At 39.0% G+C, this 27,646-nt stretch overlaps 1 protein-coding gene across 5 annotated transcripts in view; it reads left to right on the top strand.

Annotated features, from left to right (window-relative positions):
- Positions 1-27,646, top strand: part of GRIA2 (glutamate ionotropic receptor AMPA type subunit 2) — a 96,543-nt gene that overhangs the window by 17,499 nt on the left and 51,398 nt on the right. For all 5 annotated transcript variants that reach the window (XR_005102747.1, XM_037377963.1, XM_037377957.1 and 2 more), the window contains exon 3: positions 26,196-26,435. Coding sequence is in view for 4 of the 5 variants with exons in the window: in XM_037377963.1 (XP_037233860.1) it covers positions 26,196-26,435 (240 nt within the window). In the remaining variant the exon portion in view is untranslated. The remainder of the gene's footprint in view (positions 1-26,195; positions 26,436-27,646) is intronic.

Below are 27,646 nucleotides of genomic sequence, written 5' to 3'. Positions count from 1 at the left end.
AAGGCCTTGCAATTCTCAGGAGACAGACCCTTTTCCCAAACTGTAGGCTAGTGTTCCACTTTAAAAACAAACCGATTTTTGAAGTGGACTTGCCTTCAAGCCTCAGCAATTCTGTGGGGAGTCGAGGGCTTTACTGGGGGTTGGGTTTTTTTTGTTCGTTCTTTTGTTACTTTTTTTGTGAATTTTTTTCCTTCAAAAATATTTACTTAAAAACTTAGTTTACCTTATGCTCAAGTTGAACCAAGTATTGATGCTCTGGAATAAAATGGATGGTCTGAATATTAACCCTTAAGGAAGAATAGTGGAACACTTCTCTCGGTTAATTTGCAGCCGACCCTGAAACAGTCAGTTACAAAGGTGAAGATCCTGCTTTTGAATGCACGCTATTATCAATCAGATATAAATCATATGTATATCATCTCATATAAATCACAAAATCATACCATTATAAGTCAGTGTACATATGACTTGCAATCTAATTGTTTGTGAATTAGTGATTTTCCTGAAGTCCTGGTATTGATTTGAGATTATTTCCATATCCTTAAGGGTATTATACGCTAGTGATGAGGGGAGTGTTCAAGGCAGTGAGAGGCAGTTAAGAGTACTTGAGATATTACATATAGACTGGTCTGCATCTGTCAATAGTTTTGAGAGATTGAGCTACATAGTCTTTTTGCATCAGACTGCTACAATATACAAGATGGCTAATCTGAGACTACTTTTAGTGTTCTTAAAACCTGTAAGTACTTCTGTATTTATAAGCAGGCATTAAGAGTGATTGTTACACCTTTGGTAACTGTGCAAACTGTTTCATGGTAGAAACCTTCAGCAACTGTAAATAGAGAACTGATTTGTATGGCAAAGCATCGTCTGTATTTATTTGCGTGACATTCATGTCTGGATGTCCCTGCAGGTGTTGCAGGTTTGTTACATTAGACATTGCACAGTTGCATAGTAAGTGCCAATCCTTGGCTCAAAAATCTCATAACTGAAGTATATAAGGGAAACAGAAGAACTTTCTTCCTTTTTTCCCATGCAGTGCAAACGAGGGGTGGAGGGAGATGAAGTTATTTACTCAAGGTGATAATGAATGTCTACAGCACAGGTGGAAATGAGTCCAGATTTCCTAAGGGCTGGTGTCAAAGCAAGAATTCTGTTTGACAGAAAAAAAATCAAATCATTGTTTTGACATTAGTTTTCTTTCCATTAGTGATGGAAAACAATCCATCAGAAATTTCTGATGGGTAAGGAGAAAAGTCAGAGAAAGCTGAAAAGGGGGCGAAAAGACATAGGAAGAGAAAACAGGTAGGAGAGAGGTGTCAGGGAGAGAGAAATATGCCAGAGCATTTGTATGAAAGGGGGGAGATCAGTCACTTTCTCCTCTGCATAATTCAGGTACTTGAACTGACATGTTGTTTTAAATAAGTGCCAATTAGAGAACAATTGCCATTTTCCCTGTCTTTTTAATTTGTGACCCAAAACTCTATTTTGTATCTTAGAAATTCTCTTTCAGGGTGAGAGGGAAGAAGGAAATGGGGAAAAGATTGATTTCAACAGAAGGTTTCAGTTGACAGATAATGAGTGTCTTACCAAAATGTTTCTGATCATCTCCATTCTTAAATCCCACTCCAGGATCTTAGGTCATGTTATTTCTGTTAATTACTACATTACACTGCTTTCAGTCAAGAATCATTATAATCCGGAAGGTGCATAGGTGCAGAATAACAGAACAACTTTTTTCTTTGGAGAAGAGTCACACTAAGATGTGCAAAAATTGAACAGCTTGGTTTTTTCCTAGCATATATGTTTTAAAGCAATATGAATGTCAATTTTTTTTCTTTTAAAAATATTTCTAAATTCAATTTAATACAGTTTCCAGGTGGTGACATAAAAAGGGCTTTGCATTGATTACTAGTAACCACCATGAACTCACAAAACTAATCAAGACAAAAATAAAATCAAGAGTATTGCTGAAATAGATCTTAAATATAGACCTTTCTTGGCCATGGAATACAGGTCTTCCAAGGTATGAGTTACAATGTAAGATCTATGATGTATAATCTGTGAAGTGATTAATCTTTTACTTCCTAGCTGAAATGCAAGACTTTATTTTGCAGTTGCTAAATTTCAGATTGATTTTTGTCAGTTTTACTCCATTGTTGTCAGCAAATATCTCTAACAGCAAAGAACAAGTGAATGAAATATGTCATTATAAATATGATTCTTAGAGGTTTGTGTGGAATCTTGTTTCGTACCAGGCAAAGCTTCTTCTCTTTCACAAGTGGTCCTTTTTTGGTACCATTGTGCACGGTGAGAGGACTTTTTGTTGAAGGCTTCCTGCCAGGTTTTGCATTATCTAGGTATCCTGGGCTCTCATGACTGCTCATTATTCTGGGTGAAAATACAGGATTGAGACCTTTAGTTTCATGCAATATTTTAAGGAAAGCAACACTGAATGAGAAAGGCAGGTGTGAAATCCTGCTCATCTCTGCTCTGGAGGTATTATTTCTGTTTTTTTGTACTAGCTGTAAATATAAAATATTTCAGTACAGAGATGGTGATCTCCACCAGGGTGGTGAAATACCTTCTAACAAGCAATACATGTCAATACGGAGATGACTATAATTTAATAATCTAACAAATTCCTAAATTTCAGAACGATAAGACCTGTTGGTTTGCCTACAAATGAGTCATAGAATGGTTTGTGTTGAAAGAGACCTTGTATTGGGTTTGCCTGGCAAGGTTTTGGTAGCATGAGGGCTACAGGGATTCTGTGAGAAGCTGCCAGAAGCTTCCCCCATGTGCGATGGAGCCAATGCCAGGGAGCTCCGAGACAGACCCACCGCTGGCCAAGACCAAGCCCATCAGCGATGGTGGTATCACCTCTGCGATACCATGTTTGAGAAGAGGGAGTTGTTGTTTCTGCACAGCAGCAGCAGGAGAGGAGTGAGAATATGTGAGCGGAGCAGCCCTGCAGCCCCCCAGGCCGGCGCAGGGGGAGGGGCAGGGGGTGCTCCAGGGCCGGAGCAGAGGCTCCCCTGCAGCCCCAGGGGAAGCCCATGGGGAGGCCGGCTGTGCCCTCAGCCCGTGGGGGTTAACGCTGGAGCAGATCCCACCCGCAGCCCGTGGGGACCCCACGCTGGAGCAGGTGGATGCCCAAAGGAGGCTGTGACCCGTGGGCAGCCCACGCTGGAGCAGCCCCTGGCAGGACCTGCGGCCCCATGGAGAGAGGAGCCCGGGCTGGGGCGGGTTTGCTGGCAGGACCTGTGACCCCACGGGGGACCCACGCTGGAGCCGGCTGCTCCCGAAGGGCTGCAGCCCGTGGGGGGACCCACGCAGGAGCAGGGGCAGAGTGCGAGGAGTTTCCCCCTGAGGAGGAAGGAGCCGCAGAGACAACCATAATGAACTGACCGCAGCCCCCGTTCCCTGTGGCGGTAAGGAAATCGGGAGCGAAGTTAAGCCCCATAAAAGGGAGGGGTGGAAGGAAGGTGGCGTTAATTTCTGACGAGTTCTCCTTACGCGGCTGCGATGGATGGGCAGTACCTCCGCGGGAGCCCCCAGCGGCCCGCGCTGCCCCTGAGGCCCTGGCGGAGGGATCTCCCTGCCCGGCCCGGCCCCGCGGGCCCTGGGCTGTGGTTCTGCCCCTGCCCAGCCCAGGGGGCAGCGACAGGGCGGCTGGGGGGCACCGGCCCCGCCAGGGACAGCCACCACAGACCTTCAAAGATCATCTAGTCCAACCCCCACAAATAAAATGAAAGAAGACCTTCTAGTTTTAGGAGCTCAAAACTGTTTTCTTCTGCTAACCAATACTGCTTTTTTTTTTTTTTTTGAACAAGTTCTGTTTTAATCGCATATTATTTATGTGTAACTGGATTGTGAATCATTTTAATAATCACTCACACTTTAATGGCAGAGTTACTGTGTATTTCATGATGAGTGGGTATAGTACTAGATCATTTTTTTTGTTGCTGACATAAATAACTTTCCTGTTTTCCTGGTTGCACTGGTGGCTGTACATCAGTTGTGCATATGAGGGAATCAGTCCTGTGGGGGATGTTGTGAGAACCAGATTGGTAGTTCTTATGGTGGTTCCATTTCTTACTGTCCAGGAAGAATTCAGATTATTGTTGGTATTTTCATAAATTCCTTTCTAGGCTTCTGATTATGCTAGCGGTAGTCTTTGATTGGCCCAGTAGAAAGCTAGACTGCGTAATTTTTATGATAATAACCTTGATTAATGAACGTAAAGGAGAAAGTTACAGAGCTTAGCTGATTCCTGTGTCAGCAACTTCTCAGCAGTAGAAGAAAACTTAGCTTTTCAAGTTTGTTACTTCAGTTGCCAGATTATATTTGCCTCAAAAGAAGGTGAAGAGATTATTTCACTAAATGGCACACTGATTCTTCCTGCTATTTGTTGCTATTTTGTATTACGGGTGTTTATTACAGAAATTGATGAAATTGCATCTGGTCTTGGGAGGAACAGAAAATTCTTTGGTCAGTAGCATGTAGGCTTTTGTTAGACTGAGATGGTCTTAAATGACCAGAAACTTAAAAATACAGCTGCTGGTGGGCAGAAACAAAGCTAAAATCTGTCCTCATCAATGAGGAACTGGCGTGAATCCAGTGTTAAGCAATGATAGGCATATTGAAAATGGTGAGTGTTACAGGACCAGGCCTTCTGCCCAAGGTGCTTTGCCTCAGTTTTTTTTTCATTGTGGTTTGTGAATGGGAGCTACTATTCTTTTTTGTCTTTGATGAAGCTATTACTTCCTTCTTGTTTCCATGTCCCTGAAGGTCAGAAATCAACTCACTTATCTGAGATTATCTGGTACATCTGGCAGAAGAAATTACATAGTAACCCACTAATTCCAATTTTTTTAATAAAACTAATGGTTACTTAATGAAAAATAAAAGAAAACCTAAAAATAAAAATAATTCTGAATTTATGATATTGAACTTCAGATATTTGTGTGCCTTAAATTTATTTGTAAATGGAGATCATTGATTCAAGAAGACAAAGACATTGTGTAGAGGGATCCCTTCAATTAACCCAATTGTACCGGTTGTCCTCCTTCCAGTATTTGAACAAAATTCTCAGGAAGCAGAAATTCTGTTTCTATTGCTATTAAAGAAATGTTAATTGTTTAAAGGCACTGATATTTGCAGCATCTGCTATCATTTCTCAGTAATTCAGACCAAATCTCTGGTGGTCTAATTGGTTTAAGACTATCTGTTAGAAGTTCTGTTGTGGTCTCTCTAATTGCAGGGGTCAAAAAGGCAGTATTTTGTCTTAAATATCTGCTTTCGGTATGCACCGGAACACATACAGTTAAGATTATAGTGTACTTATTAAAAACAAAGTTTTGCATCCTTTGCCTATGAAGAACAGTTGAAAACTGGTTTGACTGTGTAGTGATCATGAGACATTTATTATACAAAAATGGCACTTATTTGATCAGCAGTACTTGGAAGGACGACTTCCAGAGAATGACTCGTATAAAATGGAGTGTAATGAGTCAGGGTTCATAGGAGATTCATGTTTCCAGGATGATCCTGATGTGATACCATCTCTAATGATGAGAATAAAATGATATTTAATTTATTCAGATGTCATGGTGATGTAAAGGATAGTAGGCTTATGTGTGTAGAGAGACAGAGGAAAAGAGATACTTCACAATCTATAAAGAAATAACAGGCTAAGATGGGAGAATACAGAATTCAAGCTGTCTTTTCCTGCTAATTCAAATTCCATTTTCAGTCTCACCAAATGCAGTGTTAAACCCCCACCAATAATTCTGTCTTAGGGAAATGAACTTTTACTTCCTGCTTTCTAAAAAGAAGCTAATTAAAAAGGTTCATAAGAATCACTAAAGACAGAGCAGGCTGTAAAACGGAAGGATGATACGAAAAAGACCAGTCCCATCCTCTTAGTATTACTGTTTGTAATTGGGCTTGAATTGAATGTGTCAAATCTGTGTTCCTGAATACAACATTAGTCATAGGTGCTTTAATTGCTAAACTTCTTCCCTAAAGCTAAGAATATATTCCAGGTAATCTTGACCCAATGGTCAGAATTGCCCCTGTGATGGTGACATGTGCAAGCGGAGCAGAAGGTGCACCTGTTAAATTACTTGAATCAGCTATCTAAATCAGCGGTCTCTGATTTCCTCTACGTTTAAACAGATCAGTTGCCCGTATCTTCCAGAATATTTGGACAAATTTTCCATGAGATTATTTTCATCTTTTCCCCATTAGTTCAGCCTCTGCTCTCAGTCCTTTTCTTATGTTTGAAGTACCTGGTTAGCCTGAAAATGTGTTGGTTTTATTTATCACTTCATTATTTTCTTCAAAGGGATGCTTGCCTCAAGTCTCATTTATTCTGTTTTTCCGCTAGTTTATTTTCAGATGCCAGCAGATATTTCTTAAGAGCAAGTGCATGTGTCCATAGCTTGCTTCTCTTTTTATTTGGTCTATCTAGAAAATGGAGTAACTGAACATCTCAGACAGGAATTTCTCTCCGGAATATATTTCACTTTAAGGTTATACGTTTGTATCTCTAGGATCATGCACTGAAGTCTTGGCACTGAAGACGATAGTGGTTTGCCAAGAAGATGATCAGTAGAAATGTTGTGGTGCTGCCATGTGCATACTAATGGAACGTCAGATAACGAAGCGATGGATATTTCTGTTTTTGATCTGAGTATAATGTTTCTGCATTGGTGTTAGTTTTCTCTGTATAGGGGTTTGGAAGCATGCTGCCCCAAGTCCTCCTTGTGAGATAGGTAGCATTTGAGACTATTTCCTTACTGTCACTGTAATATTTTACTTTGGATTACAGGGTAATACAGTCTTTACACTTTCGAAAACTCTGAAAATACTATTAAAGACTAGTCATCTCTCTCCTTTTCCCTAGTTCGTAGTTTTCATAGACTTACTGCAAATTTCTGCTAACGTAAATAAAAATCTTGACAGGGAGTTTAGCACTTCTTTATGCTACTTTACAGGGTTGATGCTCTTAGCTGCTTTTCTCTTTTGCAGTGCTTGTATCTGACCCAATGACCTCTTTTTGTCATTAGTTTGCTCCAAAGTAATATATATATATATAAAAAAAATATTTTGCTGTGATTTGGTAAAAGTTGGCATATGCTGCCATCTCACAGCTTGCGAGTTGGAATTTAAAGGGCTTTGATGGGTTCCTTTGAGAGACTGTCATGGACTAGACTGTCATTCATAATGACCACATCTTCTGTAAATCCTTTAAAGTTTAATACTTACTTTTTTTTTTTCTTCAGTGTAGGCAATATATCAGAAAGCACCAAATTCACTGCAATCCCTGTCTTCCCAAGGGATTCTTCCCCTGTTCAAAAAGATGGCTTTTCCTCTCTGACTGGCATTGCAGTATTTGGATTGAGCATTTAGTACCTTATGTGAACTTGTTACAAGGGATCCCATCACAGATAGATAGATAGGCTCTCCTGAAGTACTTGCTCTTTTGCATCTTAATTCCAGTCACAGTACACATAGGATATCTTTTTTTTCCCCCATTGAAACCATTCAGCTAAACCACTCGACAACGCCTCCATCTTTATAAAATGAGACTGAAATGTGCCATGCATAGAAGAAAATGGTTCTCAACTAAAGATTATGTGGTTAAGTACAATAATTCACTACTGTAATTACATTTGTAAATAGAATTGATTTTTCCAATGATAGATACTCCAGGCCTTTGAACACAAAGGGAAGTCTTTCTTTAATTTCTTCTGTTGCAAGAGTCACCCCTAGAAGGACTTCTGTGAATTTTAGTGATTTCTAAGGTGCTAGTCCCACTGTTGGTTTTACTGCTGCTTAAAAATCTAAAAAAGCATTTTGCTGTTCGTCTGTTCTCATTGCCCTGCTCTCTGATGTGGGTTCACTACTTAATCTGCTAGTGTGACTCATCTAGATGATGACGCAGGCTAACCTTTCCCTGTATTGTGAAGGAAAGATGCTAGTTCCTTGTGCTGGGTATCATTATCAAATGGTACAAGTTCTACATCGGTCTGGATAATTTCAAATGCCAGTGGCCAAGGAGCTTCACCGGTCAAGGAGCAAAGAACTATAAGGCTGGGCAACTTTTGGTGCTGAAACTGAGTGACTGAGGTCATGCCTTATTAAAGTGAGACAGAAAAGCGGTGTATATAGGACCTCCAGTTGAAGAACACCTCTGAGCAGCTTGTCAGCAATGACACAGCATTCTTTCTAGCTATAGTACAGAAAGAGGAAAGGAACACCTTCAATGGTTAAGCTCTTTGGCATGAGAAAACAGCAAGAAATGTGCTGTGAAGTCCTCTAACTGGATATATGACACTTATCCAGTGTTGACTTTGCAGTTGATCTTTCTTGGCTTTGCCTTTACCCTTTACCTTTCACAGAAATTACTTTTTTTTTTTTTTTTTTTTTTTTTTTTTTCTCCTCCTTCCTTGTTTTATCTGCCTCCCTCTTTCCATTTGCAATTGATGGTTTTGCCTTTCTTTTCTGGCTTCTTTTTTATTTACAGAAAGTTGTATTATCTCAGTCACTCTTGTCATAAACATCCTCATACTGTGGCATGAGAGAAGTGTAAGGTACATCTAATGGTACTGAAAAAGTAAAAACCACAGAATTTTGTATAGTCTAATGTCCTATTGTTCTGACAGCAGTCTTTGATCTACGCTACGCTTATTATTTATTAATGTATTTAACTTTTAGTGCGCTAATTAATATTATGACTGGACTTTATTACAGCTTTTGAAATAAAATCTAGTATTTTGGCTAATTTTTTTTTACCTGTAGTGAAGGCTTTATTTCTTAAGGGGTATTCTGAAATAAGTGTGTCCACTGTACACTGTCATAACCCACAGTGTGTCATTAACTCTGGTACAATTTGTGCTGGTAATAACTCTATAAATGCAAGTTCTTGTATTTCTTTTTTTTTTAAGTTAGGTGTTATTTTAAGGTACTGGAAACAGGATTTTTTTTTTTCCTAAATACCTCTCTATGAAATGTTACTGAGGGCTTAACATAAAACCCCAGCCTGTAAAAGCTGTTGCTGACACTGTTGCAGTAACTGCAGCTTAGCATCCATTAGTGATAAGGTGTAGGTTAAAAGGCTTCCCTTCTGCAGTGATGGAAACTCTTGAGATTGTCTACACCAACGTACCCAACAAAAATGAGGGTGGCTTAGCTAAAGTCGTAAAGTTACTGTGCATTTTAAAACCTCCTAACAAGGGCATGCTCTAGTGAACTAAATCCTCTTCACTTCTGTATGTTAGTGCTTAAAGAGAATTGTAATGTACTTTGTCATTTAATGTTACAGCTTGCATTGCTTAGCTCCCATAGTGCTGTGAGCTCCTTCAGGGTTGGTGAAAGTGTCTAGCAGGAGATGTCTGTGGGTCAAAGACATGGTTCTGTCCTGGAAGGAGAGTGACTTAGATGACAAAGACTGCAAACACCTTCTCATCTCTGCTGCCTGTGATTTTGTATAAAACTGGTAGGAAGTTTTATGAATCTAATCAAAAAGCTGGCCATATGGATAACTTAGAACTCAACACTTAGTGCAGTGCTACCATGATAATAATAAAAAGCACTGAAAACATTTTAAAAGGGCAAACAAAGAAGTTGAAAGTAAAAGAAAATTAACCATTACAACATTCTTTGACTAAATCTTTCTTTAAATTATCATTTTAATGCAGCTTCACAGGCTGGTTTGGTATCCCCCAAAAGGAATCTGAGACAGAATAAGCTTTTTAATGGAGTATGTGTGATAAACACAGGGCAAGTTCTATGCTTATGTAAAAGGTAAATAATGTTTGAGCAAGCGTGTGCCAAGTACATCTCAAAATTTGACTTCTCAGGGTTGTCATTTGAATTTTGCCAAGGAAAGCTGTGAATAGTTACATTTACATAAATAAAAGAATGTATCTCCCATAGAGTCATTTAGGTTGGGTATTTGTGAGGCAGGTTAAACCTTTTGCCATCCACAGTGTTGCTAAACCGTTTATGTTGTATCTCTTCTCCATATTGGTCTGAACTTTTTTTTTTTTACATTGAGGGTTGTTAATCTATGTCAATATTGTTGTCTGTAATACAATACAATTTTTCTCTGAAAGCTCATGTGATTGGGCCTACTTACAGCAAATAATTCATTAATTTTAGGTTGAGTTCCTAACTAGTATATTTTACAGCATATTATACCTTTTTGAACTAGTGACAAAAGCAATATATAATATTTTATATTTTTAAGCACAAAAAATGCATACTTCCTTTGAAATTAGCAATTGTGTAATGAATAATGTCTGCAGTATTTTAATGTATACCCTATTTACCTAAGTAGCTCAAAACAAGGAAGAAGGAGTTCCTTTACATTGAAAATATCTTTAGTCTTCTGAATATACAAAGCATGCATATATCTTATGCATTGCATGCAGATTTCATAGTCATGAAAACAAACCTGATTTTTTTTATGTTAGGATAGAGTTACTGTCTACAGTTGGTTTTGGCACAGTTAACTACTTACACAACGTTTAAGATGCTCCAAGTTAGTGATGTCAAGCCTCAGGACACTGTTAAACAGAAAAGGAGGAGAGGTTGTGCCTTATTTCTGACTTCCAGCAGCCTTTGTTTTTCTTCCTTTTTTTTTTTTTCCCCCCCCTTGTTCTTTTTTCACATCAGCTTTTGAGCTACTGTCTGATTTATGTCTACATTTACCATTAGTTTACTGAACTATATTTTTTTGTCTGTAGTTTTTTAATTAAAAAAGAAAACAAACTGTAAATGCATCTTTTTATGATTTGCCAGCTACATGTAAAACTTGCAGGCTGCTATAAAAAATACTTTGATTTGATTTGCATTTTTATCACCATTCAAATTAAAAGGGAACAGTTCCTACATTCACTCCTGTTGTACTGGATTCAGCTCAACAATATGGGCTAACAGTCAGTGCAGAAAAGTTCTGCTGAGGGAAGAGATCTGCATATAAATGGATCAGGACATATGGTTGAAGTGTCTTAGAAAGGTTCAAAATTTTTCTACCATCCTGGCAGTCTGTCTCCATAGTAAGGGTTGATGAGGTATCTGACTAGCATTTACTTGACAGAAGATAGCAGTGAAATGCACATTATCTCCTTTGTTATTTGTCATTGTCTAAACAAATTTGTTCTTGCTGTTACTTATCATAATAAAGCTAAAGACTATAAAAATACAGCTTTTTTCTGGATTCATTAAAAACAAGTATATCTATGTACAGAATTGTGTTGCCTTATGCTGTAAACTCGTAGCTGTATAGAATAGGATGGCTGATTTCAGTGACCTGACTGGAGAACCACATTTCCAGTGGGAGTTGCGTGGGGTTCTGCAAGGTGGTGAGTTGTGTGGAGGCTCAGGCTCTGACGGCTGGGGGGTGCTGGGCACAGAGACCCATCCTGTAGCGCTCTGACCAGCAGCAGCACACTGAGGCAGGGTGGATTTCTCCTGGGCTTTCCGTGGTAGAAAAGTTTTCTGTCCCTGTGAAGAGTGAGGCTTCCCGTTTTCCTGCACCGAGCCATTCTGCATCTTATCCATGGTACCTGGAATTAACCATGTGCCGTTTGCACAGCGGTGAGTCAGCCTGGGTTATTAAGCTGCTCGTGTTTGATCTGCTTCCTGTTTCAGTAAATAGCAAAACTTACAGTGGCTCCAATGAGTATAAGATTAAGCTGTTACTGTATTTCATATGCTTTATAATAAAATGCTTGTTCTTGCAAATATTTCCAATGTTAATTTCAGGTATTGAAATACCAGCTCTGCTCAGGACAACCCTGAAATTGGCTTTGTCTGTTTTCTGTGTTTTATAGGGGATGTACTGAGGCACTTGCAGTGTTCAGGGCAAGGCATTTTTGTAGTATGTCCAAAAGAGGATGTTTGATGAAAAGGTAAAAGAGCTGGAAGGGAAAAAAAAAATCCCAGTACTGGTTTATGTAATAGATTCAGCTACATGATTGCAATGTTTTTTAGCATGCCTTATTTAGACGAGCAAAAAAAGTCTTTATGTGTTTGAGCCTTTCCTGACTTAAGAAAGGGTGCCTGTGAACCCATACCTGTGATGCTGTAATGAAGTGGTAGTGTTTGTCTGAAACCAACTGTTGGTTTGTGGCCCTTCAGGGGATGAAGGCTAGGAAGCTTGGAGGACTTTTTGAAACAGATTGCTTCTAGCCATGCAGAAAGGAAGGGAAAAAACCTTCATTAATGGTGAGGATCTAGTTCACAGGCAGAGCAGTTCTGAAATAAAAACCTTGGAAGAGCCAAGATTTGGGGAAAATCTGTGAGCTGAAATTTTCACGTTTGCCTTGCTGACAAATTAGCCAGAATAAATGAGATTTTGATTCCATACTGATGACTTTATTTCAGAGGAAGTTTGAGACCCCATTTGCTGTTGGTTAGACAGCATAAATTTGTCCTTTTAAATGCATTATCTGTGTTCTGTGGTTTATGTCACTGCCAATGAGCTTTAGATCAGGCCTTGTTCTCTGAAGGGAAATATTTTTAAACACTATTCAGTGTAATTAAGTACTTTGTTATACACAGGTGTAATGCAGAATTTCTGTTTGTGTCTTGTAGTAAACCCTAAGTAAATTTATACGATGGAAGTGACACTGAATATGTGACAAGAAGAGCTGATTTCAGCTTTGTTGCATGGGTCATGAATTCAAGTGGAAGAATTCCCACCTGTGCTGGAGTGGTGGCTTGCCACCTAGGATGCGCCATATGGTTCGATAGCTGCTACAGAACAGACTGGGTGGCATGCCACAGCTGAGATCTAGGTGTGCCCTTCACTTCACTGCTTTGCATGCCATATGGTACAAAATGCTGGATTTTGTTGTGTTACTTGCTGATCAGGTGTATTTATAGAAGCTATTTTAAAAGCCTGACGCTGTACGCATTAGAATGCTGTATGTGCAAAAACTGATTACTCCGGGCAAACAGTGTAAGTTACTAGATTGCCCTGAACAAAGTTTATGATAATATAGGTAGCATTTCAGTTAAATACTGTGCATTTATAAAAAAAGTAAGTGTGGCTTATAGAGATAAACAATATTTTTAATAATCATAATTTGGAATAATCTAAATGTTTTTCCCGTATCTAACTATAGGGAAAAAAAAGAAAAAAAAAAAAAAAAAAAAAAGGAAGCATAAAGGAAGCATACAACCCCCTCAACTATATTACCCAAGATTTGAAATAGTTACTGAATTTCAAGTAGAGGAAACACTAGAAAGCATATTCAATATTAGGATAGAATAAAAAGTCTTAGCTGTTTAACTTGAACTTCAGCAGCTGGTCAAGCTGTTCTTTCTTAGCTATGAAATTTGTGGTCGTCTTCAATGAAAGAATAATGCCTGTGTCATTTGACAATTTATCATTCTGATGTTTCTATGAGGAGGCAAGAAATATTTTCAGTCTACAAACAAAACCAATTTGGTTTGCCAAAAGTAGCAGAGGATGTTAGTAGAGCTGAGGCACAGTAATTTTTTTAAACTGTAGGAGCTCAGTTGTGTTTTATAGCTCTAAAGTCTAATTATTCAAGACCGGACTACTCTCTCTCCAATGTACAGCAACCACTCCAGCTGACTTGTGCTAGAAATTTTAAATAGCCACTTGTAAGCATAACAAATCGGTCTGCAAGGTCTATGTTGTGATTTACTGTATTTTGTCAGTGCCTAGTGTTCGTGTCATGAAACAGACATTCAAATCATGACACTTGTTTGAAGGTTGTGAGTTTTTAAAAATAACAGAAGAGAAGAGAGGTAATATTTTTTTGGGAAGCGATGCATTTAGGAGTATTTCAGTCACTTAGAACTTCAAACAAAACCCCAAACCAGACACTAATGGTAGGACTGTGCCAGATGTCAACATGGGTAAACAAAGTATCTTTTACTTTGTGTTTTGTTTTGTTTGGGGTTTTGTTTGTGGGAGCTGGTGTGACCCCTTCATGTATCAGTGTGAAAAATTAAGTACCTGTTAAGAACACGAAAATCTTAAAGAAGTTTTTAAGCTTAATACTTCTGATCTTGGGATAAATTCCTTTTTAGAATGTTGTCAGTGAAAGAACACAAAACACTCAGTTGACCCTAAATTTGTGCAGCCCACCATAATCAATTCTAGTGGTATGCCATTATACAAAATTTTTATTTCTGTCCAAATGGAAATAAGTTTTCATACCTGCTGAAAAACTACATGGGTGCCTCCACCTAAGTGATTCAGTTTGGGTTAAGAATGGGGAGTGTTTTGGTTTTTTTGAAGGAAACTTCCTAATCAACCCTGACTCTGCTGCTTGCTTCTCATTATGGAGTGGTAGGGGCACAAGCAACAATGCTTTTTTTATTAAACTCAACCGGAGAAAATGTGTTTCTGGAGTTCTGTCAGTGCATTCAAACTGTAATTGGGCCTTTAGTCCACAGGGATGACCTAAAGTCAGCCCAAAATATAAATCCATGCGTTCAATTTTCAGTACGGGTTTTCCATTCCACAGATGTCTCCTAGGGCAGTGCCCCGCTTGCTAATGTGCCTGTAGTTAAAGGCACAGCATGAATGACCAGAGCACACCATATGCTACAAATAGGTCTCCCAAGCGGCTGGGGCATTCAGACTAGATCCTTAGTTTGGCCTTTGGATGTGCAGTGGAGGTGATAATTACTGGCAAATTATTTTTTTTTTCTTAATGGCGGTAATCAGTTTCTAGGGGTCTTATCACTGGCTGCTTTAAGTTGATGCATCTCCCAGAACCTGCAGTTTTCTGGAGGAACACTATGCTAAATACGTTACTCTGATATTTGATAGAAAGAACAAGTGGATTTTAATTTCCGTGATGTAAATGTGCGTGGAAAAGACCATGGTTTTGACTAAACCTGTGCCTAGAAGCTCTTAGCAGGGTCAGTTTCGGGTGACTTTTTGCAAGGGAAATTGCAAAGCGCTATTTGCTTTTACTAAAGCAAATTTACTAAATAGTGTTTGTAAATATTTTGATGATTGTTTACCTCCGTTGAATTATGATAAAGTTTTAAAGCATAAAAACAAATCCTTATGGTGGAAAAAACTAGTTTTCCAAAAATGAGTTATTACATGCACAGCAATTTCCTGACACTGAGATCTACTATGTTCAGCTAAAGGGAAAGGTGTGGTTTGAAACTAGAAGGCTTTTCCTTTTTTTTTTTTTTTTTTTTTTTTTTTTTTTTTTTTGAAATGACTTGGGCACACCACAGAAACAGCAGTTGGGGTGGGTGAATGGCATATTTTTATTAAGACCAACCTAGTAATTCTGTAAGCCTCTACAAAACTTTTATATGGTGAGAGCATATATAATACAACAGGAGGATTTCTGTACAAAAGGTAAAGTCCCATAAACTGTGACTCTCAGACACTGTCACGATGCTGAGTGGGAACATGCTTTCACACCATTTTAGATGTTGGACAGGTTTCCTCCATAAATTAGTTTTAGTTTTATGTAGCGTATGTGCATGCCTATACATAGCATGCAGGACAGTGGAGGTGCTCAAATTGGCTCAGGTGATGTAGGCAACACTTGGGAGGTTAGACAGTGTGAAACCTCACCCAAGCTGCTGAGCCCTGCTCCTGTGAGATCTGAACACAGCAGGAAAAAATCTGGAACTGCACTTTCAGTCACAGCGCAGCATATATTGTAATATTTTCCTCTTTGAAGGATGAATCATTGCTTTGTTAAAGTAAATGTTAATGATATGCTTTATCATGTCTTCGTAAGTTTTGGTTAACAAGAATTTATTCCACCAGTGTTAAACTGATTTTTCCTAAATAGGAGCTTAAATTTTAATGTATTTTGAAATGCATCAAGTTGTTAGAGGTGAAAGGAGCTAACTGTGTTGGATCTGGCTGAGATGGAGTTAATTTTCCCATAGCAGCCCTCAGTGCTGTGCTTTGTATTGGCAGCTAGAAGGGGGTTTCTAATGCACCAATGTTTTGGGTGCTGCAGAGCATCGGGGATGTCCCTCCAGCGTTCCCCCCTCACCAGCAAGCTGGGGGTGGGCAAGGTCTTGGGAGGGGATACAGCCAGGACAGCTGACCCAGAGTGACCAAAGGGGTATTCTGTACCCTATGACACCTGCTCAGCAATAAAGGTAAGAGAAAGGAGGAGGAATTAGGTGGGGAGCATTGGTTATTTGTTTGTCTTCTGGAACAACCTCTGTGCGTACTGAAGCCCTGCTTCCGAGCAAGTGGCCAAACATCACCTGCTGATGGGAAGTAGGGAATAACATCTTGTGTTTTCCTTTGCTTCTGTGTGTGCCCTTTGCTTTTGCTTTATTAAACTACCTTTGTCTTGACACATGAGATTTAGTTTTCCACCTGATTTTCTCCCCCGTCCCACCCTGCTGAGGAGAGGAGTGGTAGAGCAGCTTGGTGGGCACCTTTCATCCAGCCAAGGTCAAACCACCACACTAACGAAGGGGAGGCAAGGAACAAGTTTTCTTCCCGTGCTTGCAATGAGTGCTGATTTTACCTTAGCATTTTAAAGCTCTCCATGCTGTTTTAATTTCTAATAACTTCTTCTCTTAATTAAAAAAGTCATATAATCAGGACAGTAAGCTCTTCACTAGGGTGTCCTAATAAGGAGAATTTTAGTGGTTTTCTGATTTCTATTACTAATAGTATTTATTGAATGATATTTGAATATCAACACATAAAGAATATCTGTTATTTCTACGGTCATTGAACAAATAGAGCTTGCAGATAGGCAGGCGTGCCATGTGAGTGTTAGACCATTTGCAAATACAAATAGAGCCCAGCAATTTGGTTAACAGCAGATTATCCCAATGAATGTCATAAATCCAGAAGATGGTACAGGAAATGAGACTATGTCTGGAAGTACAGGCTGAAAAGCCATCAAAAAATGACATGTAAGTGTAAGTCAGCCTTTGCTGTGGGTCAGTGGTTTGGGTTGGAATAATGCTGGGTGGAGGTTATACAGGTAGAAGTCGTCTGTCATTTTTCCTGTGATGGGTAGAAGCTGTTAGAGCCAAGATAGCATAGAAAATCGAGGTCTCTCATCTTGATTATTGTTACATTTAATCATTAGTTTGTGTGATATTCCTCTCTGCAGAGGTACGCTTATGCCAAAGGTTTTAGTTAAATTACTTATTTTGAAATTGGGTTCAGCCGCCCGGAGGGACTGAGACCTTAGGGCAGGTGTGACAGGTTGTTGCAGCCCAGCTGCGTGCCACAGTGCTGGCGGCGCTGGAGCGGCAAGGTGTAGGATGGACTGTGCTGGGTGGATGAAGGAGGCTCCTGGCTGCATCATTTCAGAGAGATGTAAGCAGTAAATGTCTAGGACTAAACATCTGACTTTCTGAGAATGATGTGTACGGATGTCACAAATGACCAGTTGGAAAGTAACAGTTTGTTCCTTGAAGAATGTGGTATGAAGCCTTTCGAGAGTAACAGAGCATTTACGTGTTTCCTGCTATACCTTCTCTGCTTCAGGAAAGCCTCTTTATTCCTTTCAGCATTTTCCTAAATATTTATTCCAAAAATTTTTTCAGCATTTTAATGAGTCAGCCTCAGAGTCTTCTTTTTTTTTTTTTGTTCCCTAGCTGTCCCTATATCCTTCTAACAGAGAAACTGTGCTGAAACTGTGTTTCCTTTTAGGTGGTATAAAGCAATCTCAAGCAATGTTAGACAATCTGTTCAGGAGTGATTGTTGGCCCTTTTAGCTCAAGAAAACAAAATCAAGTTTCATAAATCAAATCCCAATCTGCCAACATTATAACAAAAAGTAATTGTACCTGCTACTAAGTTAATTTTATCTCTTCCCAAATCCTTTTACAAGTTTTCAAATACAGTTTTACACAATGACACTTTCTTGGGAACTGGAAGATGATTAGTGTCATGAAATGCAGGAAAGGGATGCTCCCAGGAATGCTGATTAAGGGGAAGAAGAGATGAGTGTTCTGTTGTATATAACAATTTTGGTTTGAAAAGTTTGTGATAATGGTCATGCTCAAAATGGAGAGCTACATTTTTAGTTGGGATAAATTATATTGGCTCTGTTAAATTCAGTAGAATTACACTGATTGCACAAACTATGAGCCTGTCCTTGAACAAGCAATTTCTCCATGACTTGCACTTTGGTTCTGAAAAGCCAGTACTATCTTCTTTGATTCGATTTGATTACCTGCTTATACATCTAGGGTCATACCTTGTCAGGCACTCACAATTTTGTGTTACCGCAAGGTTGTAATTGTTGGGAAAGGTATAAACCCATTCAGAAAGCCAGACAGGCAGATTTGCAAGGTGAGTTCTTAGATTTGAAGGAAATACATGAATTAAATTTTATGTAATTAAATGGAAGTAGCATTTTTTTTTTATTTGGGGTGATGGGAGGAAAGAAAGAAGGGAGGCAGGAGAGAGGAGCTTCCTGAAGAATGTCCTGATTTTGGAGACAACAGGGTTTTTTTTAAGTTTTATTTAAGAGTTGCCAGATCACCAGATTTGGGGTTCGGGAAGTATTTTATCTCCTTCAGCTATCAGTAATGAGAAATGTAGACAAATACACTAGAATCCTAACAGTTCTGGGAAGAGCTGTGTAAGAAGCGTGAAATATGGGCAGGTTTTTCCATGAGAAGACTTGCATTGCATTTTAAATTTGTTACAGAAATCTTATTCATAAAAGCGTAATTGTTCTACCATGATTCTTTCAGTAGTGTTTGCAGTGATTTCTTTTGCATCATGGTAATTGTCCTAGCAATGAAAAAGATTTCCAAATGCTTACAGTACACAGCTAAGCAATATGTAATTGAATGGAACTGTCATTGAAACAGACTGTTTTTCTGACCTGTTGTTTCAGTCTGAACATGATGTTTATTTACCACTTTCATTATTGCAGCATCAGCATATAGAGAAGCTGTGCCATATCATCATGTACTTTCTTAACAGATGGCCACTAACTTCTTGAAGGCTTTTTTGCACTTGCTTGAAATATCTCATATTGGCACAAAGTTTCTTTCCTCAGTGTGACGTATGATTGACTGTTGAAATAGATTAATCTGCCTCTCCTTTGGTCTTTGAGCTTGTTTTGTACTGCAGCAACCCAGGTTTTGACTCTAATTTTGCACAATGATCAAAGCCACTTTTGCTGATAGCATGGTGTGGAAAGTTCCATTTGTTCACATCATTTGTCAACAAACAGTTCAGGTTGTAGCAATAACTGAAGACCACATTTCTGCCAGAAAAGGTGGAAAAACCTTATTTATATCTGCTCCACCATAATTGTCCTCTGCAGATGTTCCAGCCTTTAAATCTTGCTTTCTTCCCTCTCTGAGGCTGTGAGGATTTCTCTATAGTCATCTGTGCAAAACTGAGACCCTCTTTCTGTTACGGATTGTTGTTTGCTGACTACCTGGCTGTTGCTTTAAGCTGTTTTGTACTTTAATGCTGAATGTCCAGGTGCAGAAACCGTCGCTGAAGTATTTACGGGGTCAATGTCTGTCTTTGGTTTTGTGTGTGAGCTCAATATTCAATGCTTATCTTTCCTGGTGAGGTCTGTCTCTTTTTTTACCACGACATATACATATATATATGCACAATCTGCAAAGAGGAAGGTACACAGTTTAGATCAGTACCGAATAGCTGTGACTCCAAGCAAGCAGATTTTCTTAAATACTCAAAATAAGAGAAAAATCTGCATTTTTTGGTGCTGGAATTAAAAATTGCAAAAAGAGACAATAAGGAAGGTCTTTTCTACATAATTCAGTGTTTTGCTATCCAGAAGTATAACATATTTATAATTCTGATTGCCATTGATGTTTTAGTTGGCATTGATTTGCCTCTCTGCTTTGGTAAAGGATATCTTGGGATTTTAAAATGTCAGCCTTTATTTGGTTTCTGTGTCCACATTTTATTGGATCCTAGCATGAAGCTTTGGTCCATTGTCTTCTCTTTCAGTTAGTATGCTCTTTGAGCCTTGGAAAACTGTTTTTTCCCAATTTTAGTTAGCTTGCCATGACCCTAGGTAAAGTAACTTCATCTCAATTTGTGCTTTAAATACATGCTTCTTCACGGTTCTAAATAACACTTTGGACTTGCATGATTCCCTATGCCTTATTCACTCTTCCTGAAAAGAAGTTTACCCCTCACATATAGAAGGTAATAGTATAATCTGAATGGGTAAAACAGATCATGCAGATTATATATAGCATTACTACAAAAAAAAAAATCTTTAGTGTATAAAATATGCTTTCTGCTATGCTACAATTTTCTTAATGGCTTTGGTTTTTTATTTTGATAATGAGTTCTGATGCAGTTTCAATCATATGTGAATTCTTTTGGCAGCTGTGGTTGTTGCTACTTTTGTTCCATCTATTGTTTGTGGTTCCTTTCTGCTGTCTGCTTGTTCTTAATGTCGCTTTTCAGAAGCTGAAATTACCAACTGGGCATTTGGCTTCTGTATTTTGTTCCTGACTACTTCCGACTCATCTATCAACTTTTCAGACCAACGAGTGTTTCCTTTGTGATTTGGTCCTCTTTTTCCGAGGCACTGCTTGACTTTTTCTTTACATTTGTGCTGTGTTTTTTTTTTCTTTGAGAAGTAAGAAGATGATTATTCTATTGGGTGTGCTTAAATAATATGCACTGAAGACTTATTTGCCTATGTTAATACTAAAACTGTTTTGTTAGTACTGTAGTAGACCAAGTTAGTATAACAAAATAACATATAAAACCACATTAATACTAGACAGCTTTTAAAATATAAGCACTGAATGGCAAATACTTTCTCAGTCACTCTAAATTTTCATCTATGAACAGAAACCAAGTATCAAAACTCTCACATAAATAAAAGTTAGAAATACTTGCAAAAGTTAGAAGAATATTAAGAGTCATAGTAACACTTTTTGGAAAGCTTACCTATATGCAGGTATTACTAGATATTTGTTCCATTAAGTTAAATGAGCATTTTGTAATTTCCAGTTTAATTGTCACTGAATGTAAACAATAATTAGGTTCATTACTTTCCCTTTGGAAAGGAAATCGTAGCATAGGCAGACGTGATCAGGTATAGTTTCTAAGCATATGTATTCAAATGCAACTATTTCTAGCTGGTTTTGTGCCTCTAAAGATTCAGTTCTTCAGTCATGAAAATGAAGTATCATTCCTTAACTGGCATCACTTCATTGTGTAAAGCTAAGCGTATTTGGAGTGTTTTTATATTTTGAATTTTCAGATGTACTCTTCAGTTGGCACTTTTTAAGTCTCTAGGGTGTAAGATGATACGCATCACAGAAATACGCTCTATATGATGAGAGGCAAAGAATGTATGCGGCTGTATTTCTTTGTTTCTGGAGAGCCAGTTACGGCCACAGGGCTAAATGTCAGGTTATCCTGCCTATAGAGTTCATTGGCAGAACAGAACAGTGAAATGAAGAAAATGTGAAAGAGAGAAAGGGACGAGTGAATCGTGGTAGAAAGGAAGGCTAAGAAGAAACAGTTGTAGGAGTTAGTAACTGAGCAGTTGGTTTTGGCCCTCCTTTGACAAGGCACCTAGTTCTCCTTGCGGGCTTGAGCTTAATTTTGGTTTTGAACAAACAGCCCTGGCTGTTGGAAGAAAAGACTATGACGCATTTTTAGTGTTCTGGAAAACAAGGGCAAACTAGGCTTTTGCCAGGCTATGTTAATAGAAGTACAATGAGAAGCCACATATAAAATACTTAACTATAGTTAACGGACCTTCTGGGAATTGTTGTTTCTCAGGTACCTTTAATTATTTACCCTGTGTCTTGGAATTCCCAGTTATTTGTCATTCTAGGGTAATCTGTCCAGAGAAGTGATCACCAAATGAGCTTCCTATATTCTTGTCATCTTGTTGCTAAGTAGACTGTTGACTCTTTCCAGAAAAGACAACATAAGCCCGATGAAAAACAAATCATGTAGAAGAGCTTGAAAGAAATGAATCCTGGCAGTTGCTTGTAATGTCTTTAATAAAATAGATCTTCCATATTTCAATGGCTTGTGAGTCCTAATCATCATGATTTTTTAAATCTAATAACTCTGAACAGCTTGTGATTCACTATTATAAAACTAATGTCGCCCATCAATAACAACATGACTGTAGACTTAGTCTAAGGTGGGAATCCTGCCAAAAGCAATTACGCTTTCTGCATTATCCACTGGATTGCCATTATATATTTGGAAATACAATCCCTTCTTTTCCCTCCTGCTCCTGTGAGACCAAATGCCGCAGAACAACTGGAAGCAATTGTCTCAGGACAAAGTCAAAATGCTTATTTTTAGCAAGTTTTTATTGCATGGCATACGTGCCCTCCCACTTACCTTTAGAGGAATTTCATGCAAAAAAAAAAAACCAAAACCAAACCCAGAGCACTGCAGTTCTTCAGTATACAACTGTGACACTGATCACTGATGAAAATTTATTTTTACCTGGATTAAAGTTGATCTTGATTTTCTGGCTGACCCACATAGCTTAATATTTGCTACTGTGTGTTATGTCCTCACTTTCAAGATTTGTGTTAGAGTTTTTTCTCTCACATGCAGGTGGCCCTGGTTGAATTAAAATAAAGTTTATGTCTGTGTGGCAGGTTTCATAATAATTTTTACAACTTAAAATGGTTTTGCTTTTTATCATACTTTATATCGTGCTTTTATCGTACTATTTGTCAGGATTGTATATGTGTATGTGTGGAATTCATCTTTAAAGCTGAATTTTAAGCTACCTGTAAGTAGCTCGAACTGCAGTGGCTTGACTTACCCAGCTAGAGGTTGTGCTTTTTACCTGTCTCTTGCTTTGTCCAGGAGAGGAGATAAAAATTCCAGTTTTACCCGTCTTCCCCAGGAGAAGACACATGCATGTAAGGCCTGATGATCTAACAGGTGTAAAGGTGATTAAATGGAGAGCCATTTGCTGTGTTAATCCAAGAGAACTGTTTGATCAGTAGGTAGTAAGTAACTAGTGAAAGAGGCGGGATGACTTTATGCCGTGTCAGGGAGGATGTTCAGTTTGAAAGAGCAGTGGTTGTCTTCTGAGGAGAGTGGACTGGATGCACGTTTGTCGCATTGAAGGGGTACAGAACTCCTTCACCTGCTCACGTGCAGGCCACGGACATTAACAGGTCTGTCCGGTGGGCGGAAGGTGGAGTAACACCTCCTACCTGCTATGGGTTGACCCCAGCCGGCAGCCGTACGCTCACACAGCCACTCATTCCTCCCTGCCCCCAGCGGACAGAGGAAAGGACATGAAGAGCAAAAGTGAGAAGACTCGTGAGTCGAGAGAAGGACAGTTTAATAAGTGAAGGACAAAGAGAAAACAAGTGATGCAAAGGCAGTCACTCACCCCTTCCGACAAGCAGACCGATGTCCAGCAGGGTCCAAGCAGCAGCTACCTTGCAAGTCAGAGCCCCCCACCTTCTTCATCCTCTACCAGAGTTTTATGGCTGATAATGGTGTTACATGGCATGGGATATCCCTTTGACCAATTTGGGTCAACTGGTCTGTCTGTGTCCCCTCCTAGCTTCTTGCCTGCCCCCAGCCTACTCACTGGGGTGGGCAGAGGGAGAAACGAGCCTTGTTGCTGTGCAGGCACTGCTCAGAAACAGCTAAAACGCTGGTGTGCTAGCAATGCTGGTTTGGCCATAAATCCAAACAGCAGCACCGCGTGGGCCGCTACGTGGAAAGGGAACGCCATCCCAGCCAGACCCAGTACGTGACCACCTTTTAATCCCAGTTCATGTTTGAAGCCTAGCATGAGTAATCTGGGCTCTGTTTTATTTGCCATCACAAATAATTGTGATGATTTGGAGGGAGATACTTTTTTTTTTCCCCCCCCAAGTGCAGTGTTTTTTGTTTTAAGTGGCAGTGGCGATCAGTGTAGTTACAGGGGTTCAGGACCCAGGACTGAGCCTGAACTAAAGCATCCCATGGCACAGGCGGGCCAGGCTCGGCCACCCCAAAGGTGCTTGGCACGTCCTGAGGGTCCAGATCTCCAGTGTCAGGACTGGGGGGGGGGGGGGGGGGGGGACAGGACCAAGACAGAGACTGGAGTACGGTGCTCCAAAGACCCAGGCTTTCCTCTGCTAGGGATTGCGGTGGCACTCCTGAGAAGGCCCCACCTGTGTTTTTCAGATTTTCTGGTGCAGGCAGCTGGCCCAGGTTGTTGGCTGTTGCAGGCAGTGTTGCATCATCTATGCCTAAAATCATTGCCCGGAGATTGGAGAAAAGGAGGAAGTGTGGCAGGAGATGTAATAGCATCTTGGGAGGTAGCAGTACTGGCATAAAACATCTTTATTTTTCAGTGATCCTGGGATGACACAGTTGCTGTCTCTGTCACCTTATATGCAGCATTAAAATGGTTTAATACAGAAGATCACAGCAGTGTGCTGGTAACAGTCTTCTGCAGAATTCTCGCCGAGGGTGCTTTATTTTAATGTGCTTTTTTGAAGGTGGATTATGAGACGTTAGTGCCTTTATTGTAGCAAGTTTAGAAAGTATTTATTTAGCCTTTGCAGATGGGAAACAATTGTTCATGAGTGTGTGGGGAGGCAGTGAGTTGGTTTTGTCTCAGTGAAAGCATAGTGATTTGGAATAGAAGAAGGAGTTCCAGTAACTTAAACAAGAAAAGCTATTCAGAAAATTCACAGCCTTCTTCAGAAACCTTGTTCAACATGAGCAGTGTTATACCCTTAAAGCACTTGAGATTAAATATTGGAACTTTACATACCACTTTGCAGTTGGAATGGAAGAGGTCTGACCATCTACTACCCTAGCCCTAGAAAACCCACAGCATCCTTTTGTAAAGGGGTATTACTCATCAAGTTTTTTAATGACTTGTATTCTCTCACCTGAGGTGAAATTGTGATCTAATTAAAATTGATAGGTGATAACTGTTGAAACTGGCAGACTCAGAATTTCACCTGTACCATTTAGGTTCTTTTAATTGGAGTATAGAAATAATTAGGGTATCAGAGATGACTGTGGTAGCAAAGACAGATACGCAAAGCTAAGAAGAGAATAGCAATACACAAGAACAGGCATAAAGGCATGATTTTTTTTTTTTATTAAGATGCAATAACTTTAAAATACAAAACATTGTATTAATATTAACTCAAATCTGAGATTTTTTTAAAATAAGTGAACTTCTTTTTGTCCTTATGTGAATTGTATTCAAGGATCGGTGCACTAAATAGCTGGGCAAAATTAGCTTCAATGACACTGTGATTGCTGTCTATAAGCAGGTCAGGTGCAGCAGGGATTGCAGTGAGGCTGACTAGATGTTTTCTCTAGAAGGATGTCTCTTGGTCAAGGTGACTATGTGCAAACCAAAGAACCTACAGTGATAAAGGAGAATTAGAGATGAACATTTCCTTACTGTACCCTGGTTTTAGAACTTAGGCACTGGTATAGCCTGCAGTGTCAAAGAAGAGACTAACCCAGAACTAGCTTTTGTATACAGGCTGCTGTGGTCAGTAGCATCTGTCAATTGGCTTGAATTGTCTCCAGTGATAAAAAGTGAATAATCAGCGTGTTATTTACACCTATGGGCTTACATTTTCCACAGCATGACTGCCAGTGTCATCCAGAAGGACCGGCTTTTGCCAAGTCCTACAAAGCAGGAATTAAAATAACACCTTCAAATGGAAGAGATTTAAACCAGATCAACTTCTTACTTTTCTGCTGTTAATAAACTTCCAGTTTTGGCTTTATACTTCAACAAATGGAAAGTTATTTAAGGTATTTTGCAAAAAGCTCAGTGAATCTTGACCTCAGAGCTAGTTTATTTTCAACATGACAAAAAATTATCTATTTCCATAATATGAGTGGTCATAATGACTCATTTTATAAACTACAGCTGCCACTGATGTTTGCATCACTATTCTTTATAGTATATGTTGAGTTTAAGAATAACTTGGTGAGTTTTGTTTCAAAATTAATTGTCTAGGAATATGAACCGCATCTCTGATTATTTTTTTGTTGTTGTTTCTAGTGGAAGCTGTTCCTGATTAATAATACTAACAACTAATAATCTCCATAGCAGAGTAATACTGTTTTCTCCTAGTATTTGTGTAACAGACATTTTCATTATTTCTCATAAATATATACATGATAGAGTTTTTAATAAATCTTCTGAAAAATTTCTCCCACCTAATTTTATTTTCTTTCTCCCTCTTAGTCTGCTCCCAGTTTTCAAGAGGAGTCTTTGCTATTTTTGGATTCTATGACAAGAAGTCTGTAAATACCATAACATCATTCTGTGGGACTCTTCATGTCTCCTTCATAACTCCCAGCTTCCCAACAGATGGAACACATCCCTTTGTCATTCAGATGAGACCTGACCTCAAGGGAGCTCTTCTTAGCTTGATTGAATACTATCAGTGGACCAAGTTTGCGTATTTGTATGACAGCGACAGAGGTAAGATGTGGTACTTCTTATCTGCATGCTGTTTGCTAGAGGTATCTCACTGAAATGCTGGATTAGTACTAGAAAAGTAAATGAGGAATGTTTACCTGCAGCAAGTGTGTGTGCTTAATTGTGGAAACGAGCTTTTAGGACAGAAACAAAATTGTTTAAATGAGAATGAAATTATTACGGTATGTATTAATAGAATTGCAAGCATGTGCTGATAAGCAGTGTGAGATTAATTACATGTTGTAAAACTCTTCCTATAAAAAAAATTATTATTATTTTTTTAAAGAATCATCTAAGGAGGAAAGAAACCAACATCTGAGTGTGAAGGGCCATCTGCTTCCACAGATTTACTGCACACATGCAAAACCGATAGCTGGACACCAAGCAAGAATCTTGGTTGCAGTCCCTGCTTCTTTGGAGACTGCTTTTGATAAATACTTGAGTTCCTCTCCTCTGTTGAGCTTAGATTTTGTTGTTGTTGCTGATAAACCCAAATCCACTGCTTTTGGGCCATTTACTCTGTAGTACAGCCTTCTCAAGTCCTATGCCCTTTTATGGCTGTAGTAATAATATATCAGTTTATGAACTAGGGAAAAATCACTTGCAAATTGTGGTGTATTTATTAGTTTTATGAGAAGAAGTAGCATTATACAGAAGTAGGGTTTTTTTTAACTGCCCTTTCTGGAATGCCGTTGTTGTAATTTTGTTATCAGATGCTACTCACTTAGTAGTCCTTGGCTAACTTTTTTCTATTCTTATCTTTTCCTCTTCCTCTTAAAAAGGCTATTTTTGAGGGCTGCCTGTTCGTTGGTCAGAGTTGAATATTAAGTGCATGTTCAATGGTGAGGTGCCACTAGATTTAAAGGATGGCTATACCGCTCCATGGCTTGTTAAGTAAGGGGGTGACGTTAGATTCTCTGCGTTTTGATGCCATTTTATACATTATGTTGTTCAGAAACCGAACAACTGAACAACTCAAGACAGTTCTTTATCACTGTTGTAAGTACTAAAGTTAGAAAAACTTACACTGGTGTGTAGCCTCCCAACAGTAATGTCATGTGGAACAACGAACCCTCAGCCTATTTCTCTGGCAGATTCTTTTCGAGTGCACATTAGAATCAGAAACATTCAGCTTTTTTAGAAAGGACAGATGTAAAACTACTTGCTTAGCCAATACTCTGTCAATCAGCTAGCAGTGTGCAGTACATGACCTG

Source organism: Falco rusticolus, chromosome 1 (assembly GCF_015220075.1).
Source record: "Falco rusticolus isolate bFalRus1 chromosome 1, bFalRus1.pri, whole genome shotgun sequence".
Lineage (NCBI taxonomy): Eukaryota > Metazoa > Chordata > Aves > Falconiformes > Falconidae > Falco > Falco rusticolus.
The sequence above is the reverse complement of the archived record's forward strand: the minus strand, read 5'-3'. Positions and strand labels throughout refer to the sequence as shown.